Source organism: Sinocyclocheilus rhinocerous, unplaced genomic scaffold (assembly GCF_001515625.1).
Source record: "Sinocyclocheilus rhinocerous isolate Xijiao unplaced genomic scaffold, SAMN03320098_v1.1 scaffold1908, whole genome shotgun sequence".
NCBI lineage: Eukaryota > Metazoa > Chordata > Actinopteri > Cypriniformes > Cyprinidae > Sinocyclocheilus > Sinocyclocheilus rhinocerous.
The window spans coordinates 842,336-856,584 of record NW_015630984.1 but is presented as its reverse complement, the minus strand read 5'-3'; the positions used below and the strand labels follow the sequence as shown (position 1 = coordinate 856,584).

Below are 14,249 nucleotides of genomic sequence, written 5' to 3'. Positions count from 1 at the left end.
TGTTTGCTGTGCGCCTTTTTATCCATCTTCCGTGAAGAATGGAGCTGCGTTGGAGTGTTTAATAGTATTTTGGGTGCTGTCATCATATCGCTACACCATACAATTTGCAGAAAGAGAAAGCTGAAAAGGTTTTGAGGTTAATGTGTTACAAATAAATCAAGCACACAGCTTGAGATATTATTTTTACCTGGTGAAATGTAAATGACACAGCGCACTAAACTATATTTTCTTTTTTTTTTTTATCCATCTAACCGAACCATAGAACAGGACTCTCAAAGCCTTGACATCCGGGTATCCGGGAGATAAATCAGTAAATTCGAGTAAAATCACAGGCTTCGCTTATCCCGTGCGAATGCACCACACGAAATTCAGATGTGGGGGGGTAATTTCAAAATCACACAAGGTCCCCAGATAATACTAATCCCATGCGAATAGAGCTTTAGTCTACACCTCAAATTTGCACATAATATACCTGTACACACAAAACTGTCTATTGTAAAATACCTGCACATACAATTGTCAGTTTATATATTGTTATTCCTTATTTACTTGTTCTATTTTTTTTAATTCTTTTATTATCTGTTTTTGTTCTGTCACTGTCATTCTGTTGCACTGCGGAAGCTTCTGTCATGAAAACAAATTCCTTGTATGTGAAAACATACCTGGCAATAAAGCTAATTCTGATTCTGATATATCCTCACAGAAACTGATGTATGATACGCGTTCTTTCATTTTATATTAACCTAGATTAATTATTACTGTAAATAGCTATTGTTCACTGTTAGTTTATGATACTTAATCCAATGTTAACTAATTAAATTAAATCACTAAGCATTTACCCCAAAAGTCAACCTCACTAAATAAATGTATTGTTTACTGCGTCTGACCCATGATGCCTTTCTGCTGTTGGAGTGAGATGTAACCCGCAGCTCTTCTGGACTGATTTACTGAAGCCTCTCAGTTGCCTGGGAATCAAGAGCAGTGATTCACCTCGGCCTGAAATATCACTCTGAGGTTCAATTTTCTGTCTTCTACATAAAATCTCTGGCCTGAGAGACACATAAAACAAGCAAACAGCCACTAAAGCACCGACGCTGGGTTTATTTGCAAGCTACAGTGAAAGACGGATCATATTACACAGGACTTAAAACAAACCTTTGTGCACAAGCATGCATCACACAAGGCACTGTGTTCTCAAAGAGTCTCCTGCTAATCCGAATGTACAGAATAAAGTATAGGCTAATGCATCAGAAGGACACACACACACACACACACACACACACACACACACACACACACACTCTCTCTCTCTCTCTCTCTCTCTGAACTGCTCAGCTAATTGTAAGGAGAGGTGCTGCTGTCTCCAGACATTATGAGAGTAAATCAGAGCACTATAACGATGAGGTATTTCTGAACCAAATAAGCTCCAACAAGCTTCACATTCAACTGATGTAATGCAGTGCAATGCGATGGAGAGGAGCTCTTTCTCTGACATGTTCACGTCAAAATGGTCATCAACCATGAAAGTAAAGACATCAAGCTTCTCTTCAGACTTTTTAAACAATCTCTCAAAAGAAAAAAAATCAAACTTTTGTTTTATCTCCGAAAGAACAAAAACACTTTGTAACAATTTTCTACCTCAGTATTTTTGTCTCGTTTTCCAATACAAATATGTCCACGATGACACATTTACTTGAGATGCAAAATGACATAAGCAGTCTTGATTTCTGTGAAACTTATCAAAATAAAGTGAGTTTATTCTTAAAACAAAAATAAATATCTGCCAGTGAGGTAAGAAAAAATAAACCTAATTTAAATTTTTTTCAAATTTTTCTGACCCAACTGGCATATATTTGTGACCCTGGACCACAAAACCAGTCTTAAGTCGCTTGGGTATATTTTTAGCAATAGTATTTTAAACTTTAAATATTTGATGCAAAGATGAAAGAGATCCGCATTCGTCCAAATACAGCTCAAAAGGTTTATTCCATTTATTGCTCCGAGGTTTTGTGACCTTTGAGCAATAAACGGAATAAGCCTTTTGAGCTGTATTTGGACGAATGCGGATCTCTTTCATCTTTACATCTTTGTATTTTTTGGATCTACGCACCTTATGTTTTTTGCCTACTGGATTTTTGGACGAGTGTTTTGCGCTACAACCTTTTTTGTGGATTAAACTTTAAATATTTAAAATATTAAAATGTATAAATATTTGTTGAAATCTTAAAAATACAAATATTTTTAATGTTTGAATATTTGTTACATTTAAATATTGAATTATTATTGTTTGTCTGTTTATGTTTACATATTTAAAATGGACATATTTTAATGTATAAATATAATATTTACATTTTTAATGCTTAATTATTTTTTACAATTTTAATGTTTCAATGTTTGTTTAAATATTCAAAGTATGTTAACATTTTAATGTTTAATTATTTAAATATTTCAAATATTTATATATATTTAATGTATAAATATTTAAAATATTTTAACATTTTTAATGTATACATATTTGAAATATTGAAATAGTTTTAATTATTGGTTTAAATATTTCAATATTTTTAATGCTTACTTTTTTTTGAAAGACAAAAATACTGAGGAAGAAAGTCACTTTTTTCAGTGTACAGCATGTTCAGTGTTGCTAGGGTAGGGTTGATAAGTGGCTGTTATGGTGGTTTTTAGCATGTCGCTACAGTATGTGGTTGCTGAAGTGTTTTGCATTGACTAGTGGATCAGTTCTGCCACTAGTCATTAGTCAACATGTTCGACTGCCTGTGTTGACTGTCATGGATGACATGACTTCACTTGTGCTTGTTCTATACAAGTGAACAGTTTAATTAACATGACCACAGTTGACCTGAAAGACAAAAAAAATTGTATATTAACACAATTAATGCTAATTCTTTCTATAGCGCCCTTTAGCCCTGATTACATTCACACTGTACTGTAGCACGATCTCTCCAACTTTACCACTTAATTATACGAATGTAAAATCCGTCTAGAAATAATGCGGGCTTTGTTCAGACACAGAGTGAGCGGATCCTCCTACAGTTCAACAGTCGTGACACTACAGCAGAGCGAGAGACAGAGAGGATTCCCTCTTTAATAAGGGTTGTTAGCACTGCAGGGAATTTCTGAAGGAGACAGAGATACAGACAGATAGAGCAGCGCCACTCGTGTCTCCAGGGAAACCCAGACCTTTATAACATGATCAGAGTGAGGGAATTCTGGGTAGGCGGCAGAGCAACAAAACTGCTTTAAAAGCAGACTGCCAAATCACAGCGAACTCTGATTGAAAATAAAACAGATAAGCACATATGGACACAGAATGAAGAATTCAACGCTCAAACGCAGAGAACATCGGTTTGAATACATTCCTGTTATCAATGGTAGAACATGTGGTTAAAAACACCCAAGGTCATGAGTAAGATAAAGTTTCTAGTAAAATAAAATAAAATAAAATAAAAACTAGTAATTAATAAGGAGGAAATAGTCCGCAAATATGCTTATGGTTGTTGTGTACCATTCTATAAAGGCAAAAATATATTTACAAATTAACAAAAAAGTAAAACTGGAGCACTTATACACTTATGAGTGAAGCGACATCAGAGATCATCTGGGTTCATCTGGAGTTTATGTACAAGTCTAAATTCTTGTGATCTGCCCTGAATCTAATCAAGTATCACATAGACTAGAGGCTCTGAAAGTGAGCGTGACGTGATATTTTTGCACCATTTATGACAATGCAAGCTGGCAGAGAGATATGCATCATGCTCTGATTTTTCATGTGCTTCATCACACAGTCCATCAACACAGCGCTGGATGAATTGCTTGTCATTAACACACAATAAACTCACCAGATCCTCATGCTACGTTACCAGCTGAAGTGTGTTTTTCTCAGTGCAGAAGATGCAGGCTGACATGAATGAAGCGGAGCAAACAAAAGCACCTGATTTCTGTGAATAACAGCTCTGGCTCTGCGAGAGAGCAGCACATTCACACAGATTAGCCGAGACCCGGCTGCGCTCTGAGACCAAACGGCACAAAGCAAACTTAATCAAAAGCTGAAATCTGCAGGGGATTGTCCTGCCTTTCACTGCTGTTTACATGACTTCAGTGTCAGCCGGTTTGACAGAGCATCGATAGCGGCGTGTGAAAAATGTACACGCGGCCTGTTCTACCTTCAGGATGGGGTGTACTGATCGCCATATCTTACCGAAAAAGTGGCTTTGGGTTCCTCATATGCTGTCAAACGCAAACGCTGCGGAGTTAAAGTGTTTGTCTGTGATTGCATAAACAATAAATACTGCATAAACAAAACACTGAACACTGACAAATCTATAACAATTGACCATTTAAGTGTAAATAATGATCTTTGTGGTAAGATGGCATCAACGCATGCCTGAGAAAACAGGATTTCATAACCATTTCTCTGACTATATAATAAAGACAGAGCTTTTCTGAACTGCGTTTCATGCCGTCTCCACAATTGATTTGTGCGACTCAGCTTGTCGTCGTCTTTGCGGAGGAACACGTCTTCAAAACACATCTGAGGTAAGATAAAGCATGAGACATACTTTATTCCCTGACAGGATGACAGCTGCTGTAACTCATCTCATGCAAATGTCCTGACCTGACATGAATACGTGAGAAAAAAAATAAAACATTATTAAAAGCTACAGTCAAAAACAACAAGATTGATGCATTCAACAAATGGCATCAAACAGCCTTCACATCATGTCAGAAATGCATTCGGGTTGTTTTACAAAACGGTCTCTCTTTAATGTGTACATAATGACTTTTACGGTGTCATCACAAGCATTTTTCTAAACAATATCAAAAATGCTTTTTTGTTTTTAAATGTGTTTTTCTCTAACTTCTGTTGCTGTGTGTTATTTTAGTATCACTGAAATGGTGTTTTAGTTTATTAATGTTTATTTAGTTTATGTATTAATATTTTGAATCAGTTTTAATTTTATGTTCCATTTTCATTTCAATTTTAGTTAACGTATTATTTTGCTGTGAATGTTTGCTAGGTTTTATTTTTTAAATGTCTATATAGTTTTTTTTGTTTGTTTATTTTAGTATATCACGTTAAACAACATTAAATAAGAAATGTTGCAACTAACTGAAATATATTTGTAATATTTTATTTCAGGTAATGTTTATTTTATTTGAAGTTACAAAAATTTTTCAGTTTTAGTTAACTATAACAACTGCTGTATTAAACATACTAAACACACACTTATAAAGATATTTTCTGTATTAGAGTTAACAATAAATAAATGTGTATTTATAAATTACTATTAACATTGAATTAATCTAGATAAATAAATACAGTAAATAGCTATTGTTTATCTTTAGTTTGTGATAGCTAATGCATTAATTGTTAACGAACTGCACCAATTAATTTATTAATTTATATTGACAAATACAATATGCTTGGTCTTGTACAATATTTAAAAACTTCCAGGCTGATCTTTTTGAACATGAAAGGCACCAGTTTTAATAACCCATTTGTAATTTGTAGATGGCAACTCATAAAAGGCATCAAAACTTGCTGCCAGCTCTCTCAAGATGAGACAACCATGAATCTCCACACATTACTGACATGCAGGAAGCTACAGAATCATGTTTATCCAGCAAACACACACATCAGCAGATGTGTTGAATCTATAGCTTTTCTGTAGCAGAGATAGTTTGACAGGTTTGTTTTCCATCCCTGGTCCAAACTATATGGAGTTACATCAATACCTCACATCTGTTCTGCTCACGAAAAAGCTCATCAGCGGCTGTCTGTCTTCTCTTCTGTCTGAAAACACATCAACACACCAGCCTCTCGGTGTCCTTACATTTCTGTCCACGTCCCTGAAGAGAACGAGTCCTTCAATAACCATTATGCAACAGAAGCGTTTATGTGCCGAGAGTAACTATATACGACGTGCAGCCGGATCAGACAAACAGGCTGAACGCTCGGACAGCTGCTCAGACTGATGAATATTCATCACACACGCGACAGAGAACAAGTCAAAGTCAAACAGGAGAGGCACAAAACTGCTCCCTTGTAAAATCTGTTCCAACAATTTTCAACCAATGCATTTCCATGATTACTAGAAAAGTTTATATCCATTACAGACTTTTCCAGGCCTCTAGAACACACGCAAAAGGCCAAAACATCCCTATTAATGGTATAATGTAAATCAGTGGTTAAAGAATCAGTGGTTAAAATTCATTTTTTCCACTGTACCACAGCAGTACAACCCCAATCTGTATTTGGACCGACTATTTGGACCAGCTGGCTCCACTGAATCACGACCTGTAAGTATGATAAATAATAGATGTTTATATTTTCTATCAAGTGTTCAAAATACAGAACTATGGCGATGGCGTATCATTTCTGACATGCGTTGTAGGCGGTAGACCATTCACAGCAGACTGGGCCTTCTGACCAATCAGGGCAGAGAAGGCTCTCGGAAAGGAGGGGTTTAGAGAGACTGAATCTTAGAAATGCTTCAAACGAATCGTTTGAGAATCATTTTGACCCAGAGAGGATTTTCTTTTTTTTAAAATTTGCTAGTTAATGTTTTTGCGTAGGGCTGGGTTTTGACACAAATTTCACGATTCGATTCAATTCTCATTCACAAGCTTGCGATTCGATTCGATTACCAATTCAAATTTTCTTAATTAAGGAAAAAAAACCTCTCGCTTCAATGTTGCATCCATTAACTGAAAACAGGCTAGACTAATCGATTCTTTGGATTTAAGAATCGATATCGTTTCGTAAAAATGAGAATCGATTAAAATCGAGATATCGATATTTTTTTACCCCGCCCTATTTTTGCGTTAGGCCAAAATTTACTGACTTTGCTCATACAGGGTATAATAAAAAATGTGGATAATTTGTGTTATTTAGAATTTTTTTTTACCATCTTCTTACACTTGTAATGCTGAAAAAATGACCCGCCTACAAACAAATTGCTTGTAAATCTCTCATTTGTTATATTTTTACAAAATACTGGTTTCAGTCTTATCAACTTGTTTTCTTTCAATTAGCACAGGGTTTTGTATTTCTTTTTGGAAATAGCTTATTGTAGGACTCATTGATATACATTTTTAATTGAACACTGCCAAAATTATCCACAAATAAGGTCTATGACCAATCACATCCAGAAATAAATACACAAGCTGTGCTAACTGAAAGAAAAGAAGTTGACAAAAAGATCAAATCCAGGAATTGGTGATAATAAAGTATAATGGGAGATTTACAAGCACTTTTTAAAAGCCGGTCATTTTGGACCTGGAATGCTTGATTAAATAAAGGAGTTTCAGCACATCACATGAGCTAACTCTCTTAAAAAAAATAATAAAAAATCATCAAAAAGAGCTGTCAGCGAGCAACACGTTATTGTGCTGAATGACACACAGCAGGTGTTGTTTTTGGAGAGAAAAAAAACGTATTTGTCATTGGCATGGGATACATTTCCCACTAAACAGCTATTAATTAAGCTTCATCAGTGTTAAGATCATCTTTTGTAGATCTCTATCTCACACACATACACAATCTCACGGGCAAGACAGCAGGAGGAGTTGATGTGTTGCTCTGCCCTGTAACCATCATCTCTGTTTTGACTGAGTAAAGAGAGATAAAAGCCTTTAGATTTGATGATAAAGTCAGTTTGCAGCACCAGACACGTGTTGCTTCACCCAACATGTGGATGTACATCAGTGAATCCCCGGAAGACTTTGCTTTAAATAAAACCTCACACTGGATATTTATACAGCGTGACAGATGCTTTAAGATCTTCTGAAGAACTGTGATCTCACATCGTGCATGCTAGTCAGAAAACTTTGGAGAAAAGTTATATACAGCTTTTTAATTTTTGAATCAATTCTTTGAAGGACAGCTTGAATTGATTTAAGAAATGTTATACTAATAGCAAGTTGCTACTGAATTTTAAATCAAATATGTTATTAAAACACTGAAACAGGATGCTGTAATACTTATGTGACATGGAAGCGGTTGGGCAACTTAAAAAATATGGCTTCATTTTATATTTCCAGCAAAATCATGACAAATACCTCATGAATATTCAATATATCCCCCAGCACTGCTGTTTAGACATGTATGATCATATCATTACCTGCCAGGCAATCAGATCCTTTAGCTTTTCAATCTTCTCCTGGTCATTTGGATGTTCACGGATGTATTTCTCAGTGAAAAACGCCTATAGATGATAAAACAACAACTATAAGTAAAAAACAAAACAAAACAAAAACACATACAACCCTCTAAATATACACTACCATTCAAAAGTTTGATGTCAGCAAGATTGTTTTGAATAAATCAGTATTTTTATTCAGCAAGGATGCATTAAATTGATCAAAAGGGACAGTAAAGACTTTTATAATGCTATAATTTCAATTTCAAATCACAGCTGCATTCAAAGCAAAACTGTTTTCAACACTGATACTAAGAAATGTTTCTTGAGCATCAAATCAGCATATTAGAATTAGAATCATGTGACACTGAAGACCGCAGTAATGATGCTGAAAATTCAGCTTTCATCACAGGAATAAATGACTTTTTAAAATATATTCAAATAGAAAGCAGTTATTTTAAATTGCAAATATATTTCACCATTTTACTGTATTTTTGATCACATAAATGCAGCCTTGATGAGCATGAGAAACTTCTTTCATAATATAAAATGGTTTAAATTGTTTATACAATCAACTTCTGTTGCTTCACTGTGTTTAATCTTTGTGCCAGAATAATCTCATACCTTCTCATAATTAGTGAAGCCGCCCATGACAGCTGGGTCCACGATGCCGTTGAGGAGCATAGAAAGGGGGTTGATGGGAAGGCTGGGGTCGTTTAAGTGGCGCTGGACCATGTTGTTGATTTTCTCATTGGTCAGTTGCATTGTCTCCATAGCATTTTCCAGCGGACTGATTTCCTCCTGCATACAGAAGCAAAAACATATTTATATAACAAAGGATGATTTACAAAGCAATAAACAAGCAGAATAAATGTACACAAATTTACTAGCAAAGCAGCACATGATGACTCTTACTTAACCAGCTGTCTAACACGTTACTGTTACACAACAACCAAAGTTGCAATCCAACAAACAAACTCCACTAATGAGCAGCGAAACAACAATTTCAAGTCAAATTGCGTGTCATAGTCTACACTGAACCATTTACTGATGTACTAATGAATGGGTTAACGTGTTCTCTTCGAATATCTGGCTCCCGTAATGCATCTGTGACAGGATCTGAAATCAATGTGTCTATCTCGGGAAACTCGTGCCAGCGAGGCTAATGAGAACGAAAGCACACGTGAAGCGTCAGAGAAAACAATCGCATCGGAGTGAGACGGTGAGAAGGAGAGCTAAAAAGAGACTGTGCAAATTAGAACGGATAAACACCAGGGCATGCAGTCTGGGTATCACATGATGCTAGAGCCGCTCTACAGTCAAATATCTGCATGCAGCGTGCCAGCACACGTAACCACGACTCCCTCGGTGCAGGACGGATTCAGGACGACATGACCAGAATAGCATGATCGACAGATATGAGAGAGACAGGTCATGTCTGCTATAATGGAGTGTGGTGAGAGTGAGACAGGTCTATTTTCCTTTTGGGGTTTAAAAGACATTTAATATTCAGCAATATTATTGATTTGACTGCACTGATGCTATCGGATGAGAACAAAACTTGAACTAATGACATCTGTCTTCCGTAGAGTCGCTTTATAGCTGAATCAAACTCTTAGGGTCACCATACTTCCTCTTTTTCCTGTCTGGGATTTCCAAACAGCCTAAAATGTCCAGGTTTTGGCTTTGTCCAGGCTAGACTCTGGAATGCACTCCCTTCCCATATCAGGGAATGTGTATATCTAAAAACATACTTTTTTAGGTTAGCTTTTACTTGATTGTTTTAACCGTTTTTGCTTTGCATGTTTTGTATTTTTTATTCCACGCACACACAGCATGCAGGCATTGTACATAATCGAGAAGGCGGGATCTACTGAGAACGGTCAAAGCAATGCAAATATACATACGCATACAATTTGTGGGCAACGCTAAAACTTGGACATTTAGGCAATTTAGAAATCCCAGCTAGGACATTTCCAGGAAAAAGAGGACGTATGGTCACCCTCTGAACAACATCAAAATTGAACTAACTTCAGCTGAATAATGATGCTATTGTCTTCTGTAGAGCTGTTTATTTATGTGAACTGAATTCAGTAATTGATTAATTTTGCAACAATAAGGCGTGTTCACTCTAGAGAGAGTGCAAGAAATACAGCACACATTTACTGCAACAGATCACATCTTGAGACAAGCTCCTTAAAAATATCTACTTAAAATACAAAATGCATTAAAAACGCAACATTGAGTGCTGAACTCCTGTCAAGCAACTCCCGTCATGCAGTGCAAAAACTTCAAAACAAAACAAAAAAAGCTTTTCATGTTGATCAGCAAGTCTTTGGCAATTCAATCAAATAACACCAAAGAGTGTCTTTGTCTTCTTGAGAAAATATTTGAGAACTTAGGAACTTTCTTACATACAGTACTTCTCAATATTTATCTTTGCTTTTTTCCTTAGAAGAATTTAGTGAATATGGTGAGAATTAGAATATGGTGCTGTTGTTGTATTCTTCAACAAATCTTACATTCAACTATATAATAAATACAATATAATAAAAACAAACCTCTTATAAAATTCAACTTGGATTAAAAAAAGACACGATTTTGTACAAACAATTCAAAAAATATATTCTATAAATGTACTTATGATAAAAGTTTTTCTGGGTCCGTCTTATAAAATAAGTTTGTCCTGACAAAAATCATTGTCTCATAACATTAAAAATTAGGTAGACCAAGATCATATGTTTTATGGACAAGCTGGTGCTACAGTATTGAACTTTTGGAGCTTCTTCACCCTTTAATAAATGCCCATGGTTCATTAGACTATGGCGAGTAAAACAGGTTAGGTCTACTTTAGACTGCAGAAGCGGGTGAGATGGGTCAAATCTACTGTATCAGAGTTCAGTCAAGGTGAAGTGAGACAGGTAAAGGCTGCTCATTTTCCTTCAAAGCATTAAGAATCGCTGATATAATGAACCACTGCGGATGCTAAAGCTGTTGTACTCACCGCTGAGACGGACACCACTTCAAACCAGCGCAGGATGCCCGGCAGCTTATAGGCGGTTACGAAAGTCGTCCTTTCAATCCACATGTTCTTTTGGAAGAATGGAAAAAATTGAGCAAAACATTAAGTGAACAGTTAGCAGAATGAAAGCTTTTAGCAAAGGGCCACATTTCAGGTAAAGAGTGGCCGCAATTTATTCCTGCATGTTTTTTTTCTTCAATTTAAGCCTCCGTTTACTGGATTTTAATGGATGTTTACCAATAGCAGATGTAAGAGGAAGCCATAGAGGTGGGACAGACTTTATATTTTAGTATAACGGTGCTGTGTTCTCAGGTTTGACGTGTTGCTGTAATAACTCAGCGTGAAGCTATCTTAAAAGGTTTTTAGACAAACGGCCATTTGAAAAACAGTTCTGAATTCTTCTAAATGAGGAACTGCAGAGCACTTAAGTTCACGCAAGCACTGAGTGAAATAACAAAAGGAGAAATGTTATAGTCACAGAAAAGCAAAAGGAAACTCACAGCGAACTCATTGTCCGGATCTTTCTCTCCCTTCCGGACCGGCCGTGAATACTGGAATTTCTGGACTTCATTCACGGTGTAAAAGCTGAAAAAATAAAAAGTGAATGATTCATTCCCAGAACGTTTGGTGGTTTCGAGAGGGTTGCATTAGGTCAAGAGGCTGGAGATACATGTGCATGCTTCTAAAAGCGGCCTTGATGATGAACAACAATCGTGTGCCATCAAGGACGTGCTTGAAAAGAGGAAATCTAAACACTGGACAAGTGTTTGCGAATGAATCTTTTACCTGAGTTTACTACCGAGACTCATCAGCATGCTGACCATTCTCCGATATTTTGAGCTTATTTGATCACAAAAAGTACAAAATGCAAATTTCCCCCCAAAAAACTTGACAGCTTTTCAGATTTTCTGCATTTCAAGACTGACTATAACACGACTACACAGCTTTATAGTGCTGTCTGTGAAAGAGCATATCATTGACTGGACAAACTTACTGAACAAATACGCCTGTCACGGAATTAAATGCTGTTTTTAATCTGAACAAGACGCTGAGTGAGAGATGAACGAGTGTAAATGACTGATGACTATACACAATTAACATGACATCGGTCTGATGGCAATGCGCTGCTTTTGTGCGCACTGAACAAAACGGATAAGTAGCTTTCCCAGCAGTGGAAGTGAAACTCATAATTAATTTATTTTTGGCAATTTGACTAAATGAAGGAAAATAGATCTGCTTTGTTGTCAGTTCTGGAGAAAACGCTTAAAATGACTCTCTTTTGAATCTCTCAGTAGAGCTGCAGACATTTGAAACATAATAAAAGTTAATAAGGCTAATATCAGTGGTGCTTCTGTTGAGAAAATGATTCAGTGGAGCAGCTTACACACTACTGTAACAACTGCATAACAACAATACTTAAAGTCATGTACTTTTCAACTGCTACATAAAGAGTCACCGAACGAACCAATGAACGGATCTTTAAAGGATAGTTGACTCGAGAATGAAAATTCAGTGAACATTTACTCTTCTCATGTCATTCTTCTGTAGATCATAAAAGGAGATATTTTCAGTGTGTTTTTAACCATACAATTTGAGCCAAAACTGGTTGTTTAATAACTTTCTAAAAAAGTGGAAGGTAAACTAATTGGTTGCTTTACATATCAGTCATTTAGTCTCTTTCTGTTGGTTCTTGGTCAGAACAAGCTGCAATGGATCAGACCTATTGCTTTTTAGTCAAAGATTTGGCTACGCGAGAACGATTTCCTAATTACACCACCGACATTAACAAAACAACCACAAACTCGTCAACAGTGCAGCCAAACCCATTCAGACTAGCATGCAGATGAGTACAGGTGTCCTCTTTCTCTGTGCCATTATGCCTGAATGATAAAATATCTGTTTTGCAATTAAATGAAAAAGAAAGAGAGGGAATAAGGTGAGAATTTAGACCATTTGACCTTCCCAGTTCACCAATCCACATATATTCCAGGCGCGGTCAGACTTGTGCAATGCACCTTAAATGAGCATGACGGTGCTAACATGCTTAGAGTCATGCCTCTGCACTGGGTTATCAACAGATTTAAATCGGATTTAAAAAGACACAGATAACCAATTACAATATTTACAAATGTATTAGCTGCAGGGGAGAGAGATCCAGCCTGGGGCATGAGAGGAGAAACGCAAAAATTAACCTCAACTGTGACATGAAGGATCAGGCCAGCGTTCAATCACTGAAGTTATCCACCCCTTAAGCTCCTCTACATGTTCACGCTCCAGTGAGCTCATAGAAATCACATCCTGTCATGTGACCTTTGGCTCTGATGCGTATTTACTCAGAATTGTGGGTAAATAGTGAGTTTTAATTGCTTTTCATGCTCCCTGGCGGCTCTGATTGGCTGCGGTAAGCCGTCTCTGACGCTCTATCAAGATCAGTGATAATGCCGCTGTTTACCCCGTAACACAGAATTTAGCCTGAAACAGAATAGTGTTTCTGCTGCAGGTTTGTGTGCGTGTGATTTATTAAAGCACAGAGGGGTGTAGTAAGGTCAAACACTGTTTGCTCACTGCACATTTCCATTTTAATCAGCGGGGTGAGTTGCTCTAAAGCACACAAACCCCAGAGATCTGCCTGCCGGTTTACTGACCCATCACACACACACACACGCGCGCACACACACACGCACGCGCATACACACACACACACACACACACACACACACACACATTCCTCTCTCGCTGGTTCTCTATCTCTCTCGCTCACTCTCTAGATGGATGACTGAGTTCTGCCTTCTGTTTGCACTGCCATACTAATGAATGAGTCAGCTGGGAATATGTAATACTGTGAAAAGGTCACCGGAGGCATGTGTATCACATTACTGTTAATGATAATAAAAAGAACAATCTGTGCAAATCCATCTTTGAAGTCATTTTTATTCCTTCCTACTGTGAGTGATTTTATCTGTCATTACTCTTTTCCTTTCTGTTGTGGGCTGGTGGATATGCAGGGAAAATGTACTGTAAAAATTTATCTCCCATTGTATCTGTTTCACTGATCCACAGTTATC

General features: G+C 36.8%; 1 protein-coding gene across 1 annotated transcript in view; it reads right to left on the bottom strand.

Annotated features, from left to right (window-relative positions):
- LOC107740868 (dedicator of cytokinesis protein 1-like) overlaps positions 1–14,249 on the bottom strand; it is a 268,121-nt gene that overhangs the window by 13,646 nt on the left and 240,226 nt on the right. Inside the window, exons 43-46 of the mRNA XM_016553391.1 lie at positions 11,685–11,769; positions 11,167–11,253; positions 8,787–8,963; positions 8,145–8,228 (exon numbers count right to left, since the gene is read on the bottom strand). Of these exons, the coding sequence (XP_016408877.1) occupies positions 8,145–8,228; positions 8,787–8,963; positions 11,167–11,253; positions 11,685–11,769 (433 nt within the window). The remainder of the gene's footprint in view (positions 1–8,144; positions 8,229–8,786; positions 8,964–11,166; positions 11,254–11,684; positions 11,770–14,249) is intronic.